Genomic DNA, 5,135 nt, shown 5'->3' with positions numbered 1-5,135 from the left:
GGAAGAGCGCGACGTCGAGAGAACTGATGATTGTAGGAAGAGTCTTTGTTGCGTTCATGGTAGTTATAAGCATTGCCTGGGTCCCAATAATTGTAGAAATGCAAGGTGGTCAAATGTACCTTTATATTCAAGAGGTAGCGGACTACTTGACCCCACCAGTGGCTGCTCTGTTTCTTATGGGTATCTTCTGGAAGCGTTGCAATGAGCAGGGGGCTTTCTATGGTGGAATGGCCGGGTTTGTTCTTGGAGCAATACGGTTGATACTGGCGTTTATCTATCGTGCTCCAGAGTGTAACCAGCCGGATACCAGGCCAAGCTTTATCAAAAACATCCATTACATGTATGTTGCGACAGCTCTGTTCTGGATCACTGGGATTGTGACCTTTGTAGTAAGCCTCCTCACGCCTCCACCTACAAAGGAGCAGGTTCGGACGACCACTTTCTGGGCTGTGAAAAATAGGAACGTGAAGGAGGATGCTGCAACAGGGGAGCTCTACAAAGTGCAAGAAAAGAGCATCCTGAAGTGCAATGAGAACGCTAACCATATCATTCCAAACGGCAAATCGGAAGAAAACATGAAAAATATGAAGCCGGAGGATATCAATCTTCTGGGGACTTGCAGAGATGACAGCAACCCAGGGATTTCTGCAAGTCACTCTGAAGTTGAGACACCAGTTGACTGTTACTCGAACGGACAAGCAGCTTTGATGGGGGAGAAAAAACGTGAGGAAGAGGCTGACGATAGAGAGAGACATTTGAAATTCATAGATTGGTTCTGTGGCTTTAAGAGTAAAAACATGAACAAGAGAGCTGTTAGGGAGATTGAGGAAGAAACTGTTTGTTTACAAATGCTGGAAGAGACTCCCAAAGTTAAACTATTACTAAATACTGGACTGGTCTGTGTCTGTTCACTTGGAATATTCATGTTTGTCTATTTCTCCTTGTGAGTAAATGAACTTCTAAGGGTATGGCTAAACATACAGAAGTTGATACAGGTCTCTGGAGATTTTCTTTTTTTTTTTTTTTTTATTTCTATGTTTTCAAATAACATAACCACAACCCAGGCATGGTTTACGCTATAATTGTAAGACCAACTCAACTTTAGCCTATTTGGAGACCATTTGAGACATGTTGTCCTATCTGCTGAAGGCTGAATGTGTCATGTGGTGTCTTCTCTTTTTTCCCTTTTGACTTTATTTTTTTTTTCTATTTGCAGTACTAATCTTTTGTTTTTCCATGTATACATGTTTAAATACAGCAAAGGCAGGCAGGTGGCTGTGTTTTTTGAAGTCAGGCGGTTACAGAGCTTAGTTAGCATTGAGGTAACGATAACAAGTAATTATTTACTGATGTGTAAAATCTAAATAATTAAAACTGGGTCAAAAGGTTTTTAAATGTATGTAGGGCTGCAATGCACATCACTGTATAGCTGTTTTGTAACATAGCTATATTACCATGTTACCATGGTCAACTTAAAACTTCTTAATTTTGCTCACTGCTTTTTTTGCGTTCTTATTTCTCTTATGGCAACAACAGGAAGATGTTTTGTCTCATCTTGTAGCACTTAAAACATGACAACTGTTAGTAGCTTTCTGCCTTTTTTTTTTTTTCCCCTCTACAAGACAATTTTTGTCTTTTGATTTTTGTCCCCTGTAAATCTTGTTTCACTAGAAAGTTTCTATATTTAAAAAAAAAGGAAAAGGGAAAAAAAAAAACCCCAAAACAACCCTGGATATGATAAACTGGCAGTGGGAGAGAAGGAGAAAAGCAAAAAAACGAAATGCTCTTTTCTTGAATTCTGTAGTATATTGAAATGGAAGAGTATATATTCAGCCTCTTCAGTTTCCAAACCTTTAGGACATAATTAGGGTTAGTCTCTTTTTTAGAGAAAAATCTGTACATTGGTTCAACCCCATGAGGGGGAAAAAGAAGTGTGAGACTTTACATGTCCTCACATCATTAATCGCATTGGAAAATAGCTTCTTTCTTCTGCTGTGTACAGCTAGAAGGAAATACTCTGCAGCCCTACATTTGCTGTGTACTGAATCTAAGGGGAGAAAAGCAAGTGGGAAGACGAGGAAGGGAAAGTGGGGGGAAGAGGTGGAAGTGGTTCTTTTCAGAGTCCTTTTGCCTCATGTCTTCTCCCACTTCCACTTTCTCCCTGTCAAACCTTTTTTTTTTTCTTCAGGTGAGAGATTGTGTCAGGAGATAAGGAGCCTGTGCAGTTGTAATCTGTGACAGCAATTGAGGTCTGCCCTTAATGATTCTTCAGGAAGACATGAAAATTTTCCCAGGCGATCACAGACCATGAATAGGTCTGGAGATGCTGCAGTTCTCTTTTCCCTGAAGGATAGATGCCTGAGACAGGGATGAACGGTTTCCAGGTGTGGAGTACTTGTGTGCAGCGGGTTGGTGGAGCTCAGCAGACTGAAAAGTTGCAGAGCTTGGGCCACTTTCCTGTTAGTAAAGCAGGAGAGTGTGTTGCCATCCCGAGTGCTCTCGCCCTTACACTAAACAAAGTCATGGCCTGTTTTCAGGTGCAGAGGCCACCTGAATATTAAACTCCCCCTCCAGGACCATGTGGTCATGTCACAGTCTTCCCATGAAAATAATTCCTCTAGTTGTCTTGGCTCCTGAGCCCATCTCAGGATTTGTTGAGAGAGCATGAGCTGGCTAGGCCAAAAATGGGATGAGGGACCATGCTGTCAGATCAACAGCGTTGCTACAAGGGTACAGCAATGCTTCCTTGGCACGTAAACAAGACCAAATCTCCATGGGTGAAATAGTTCTGTAGAGATGAAATTTGGGTTAATCCTGCCTTTGACTGCTGGAGGAAGTTTGCTTTCCAGTACCGTGGTACTGTAACTTGCAGGCTGTCCAAACAACTTTTAGTAGTATGATGTAGAACCCATACTCTCAGATGAAATGGTTAACTTTGTTTTTTGTGGGTTGTTTCTTTTGGTGTTGTTCTTAAATCAGTTGAATCCTATTCATTCCAAGACTTTAAACAGAGGCCAAAATGCCCAACCTTTCTCTACTTTTAGTTGTTGCTGCTGGAAAGTAGACTACTCTTGACTGGAAGTATAGTAATAAGTGTAGGAGCAGTGTTCCAATGTACATAGAATAGGAGAGTTTACCATACCCAAGTCTTGATATTAATACCATTGTGACAAAACACATTTTCTTGCAGTTTGTGTGGCTGGTCTTGTTCAGAAAAACATTGAGAAACCTTCTTAATGGTAATCGTAATACATGAAATACGTTAATGGCGTCTCAAGTCACTTCATTAGTGGGCTGAGTTGGGAAGGACAGTACTGTAAGAAAGATGTAAAACGTAGTCAGTTATTTCTGTGCCAGTTAAAGTCATCTAGGATGAAATTTGATCTTAGTGGAATGAAAAACAACTTGTGAAGAGTAAAGAGAAATCTCAGTCCAGCAACATCTTGAAAAGGCTGGGATCTGGCTGATACGCCTAATTTGTCTTGGGGAAAGAGAGACTCATGTACCAGAGGCTGTCTCTTAGTAACTTGTCATTTCTTTATCAGCGAGCAGCTAGTATTTGGATTTTCCAGACCAATCCTCTTTGCTCTCAATATTGACAAATACATTGCCACCTAACCTGTGAAGCCAGGTTAGCTCAGGGACCCTTTTGCTTGGCAGCCACTGCTTCATCTATGCTTGCTTTCTTCCCAGGGTGCCTTACATGGTTATGAAGCTGAAGGCATGGCTTATGTTGCCACCTGAAGAGTGGTTTTCTTACAGTGGCTTTTCCCAGCTTGTTTTTCCTCCTCTATTCCCCCCTCACCAAGTCATTTTTTACTTAAAGAGAACATCATATAAAGAGTTAATACACAGTATAACTACAGTCAGATCCATGGTGAAATTATTCTTTGGCTGTGGTAGGGAGTAACAGTCATTTGCAAATAAATGTATGGTGCGGCCTTTAACTGTTGAACCTGAGACAACCCATCTCCTGGTTGATGTATTCTAACTTTTGCTTAACGAAAAAGTTGCTGCACTGATTGCAGTGGTAATTGGCAGTCAGTCAGGATCTTAAAAAAATAGTACTTTGCTTCCCTCCCATCTTTAAACCTGTTATTGTGAGGAAGCTTTTAAGCAAATTATTTCTCCAGTGCTTTTTCTCTACAGTCATTTAAAAATGTGTTTCTATGCTACTCTCTGCCTAATGCCAGCCTCTTTGGTCATATTCTGTTTTTGGAATATGCATATTCTGTGTTAGAGGTCATAGAACTTGCTAGTGTTCTTTGCTGCATATAAGCACTTAATAAAAGGCTTTTTTAAAAAAAGAAAAAAAATTAATTATAAAGCTTCAAGCAAGCTGTCTGTTGGTGAGCAAGTAGCTTGCCCTGTGTTAAGGACCTTGATATAAGAAGTTGTGTGAGGATTTTTTTTATAGCGTAAACATGCCTTTGCTAATCTTCTGATCATGATCCACATGGACCGAGGTATTAACCCAGCTTAATATGCTTTGGTTTAAACACCAACTTTTTGCTTCAGTAAAACTACGTGTCTCCCCATAATGGACAGTCAGTTCCATAAATTTTAATGCCTGGCTGCCACCTCCTTGGTGGGACTAGGGTAATCATACAGGGGTATATCCAGGACAAGTGCATCTGTCTTGCTGAGGTTGGTTTATTTATTGCCTTGAGCTTAGAAAGACAGTCTTGAAAAACCTAGTTTGGAATGGCACCTTTTTTTATTGCTGTTTCCCTTAACTTATTTTTCTATTAAGATATTTGAATTTTCTTCCAGGCATTTCTTAGAAGCCTTTTATTTAAAAAAATAGATGCTTCTTGCAAGTTTAAGAGTACATTCTGGGAGACTGTTCTTATTTAATTTTTTTTTTAAATTACCGATTTGATACTGTTTTCTGCCAAAGTTTAGGGTGGTTTTTTGTTTTTTTGTAATTTTTCTTGTTAGCTTTTACTAATAACTTAAAGGAAACAGTGGGAGATTGTAAGAAATTAAAATGGCCTTCAGGATACCACTTGTGTATTTTCTATTTCTCTACTTCTGTGTTCCTCCTTCCACCCTAATCCCAGAAGGGCCAGCATGAGACTTCTGATGCAAGTCATGAGAGTACTGTAACTGAGTAGTGAAAAGGATTTCCCACA

General features: G+C 40.0%; 1 protein-coding gene across 1 annotated transcript in view; it reads left to right on the top strand.

Moving 5' to 3' along the window:
• SLC5A3 (solute carrier family 5 (sodium/myo-inositol cotransporter), member 3) overlaps positions 1-947 on the top strand; it is a 2,296-nt gene extending 1,349 nt beyond the window's left edge. The window contains exon 1 of the mRNA XM_008944884.1: positions 1-947. This exon is cut by the window's left edge and continues 1,349 nt beyond it. Coding sequence (XP_008943132.1) covers positions 1-947 — 947 coding nt within the window.
• The last annotated feature ends 4,188 nt before the right edge of the window (positions 948-5,135 follow it).

The sequence above is a fragment of the Merops nubicus genome, unplaced genomic scaffold (assembly GCF_000691845.1).
Source record: "Merops nubicus isolate BGI_N331 unplaced genomic scaffold, ASM69184v1 scaffold17877, whole genome shotgun sequence".
Classification (NCBI taxonomy): Eukaryota; Metazoa; Chordata; class Aves; order Coraciiformes; family Meropidae; genus Merops; species Merops nubicus.
This window is presented reverse-complemented; position numbering and strand designations above follow the sequence as displayed.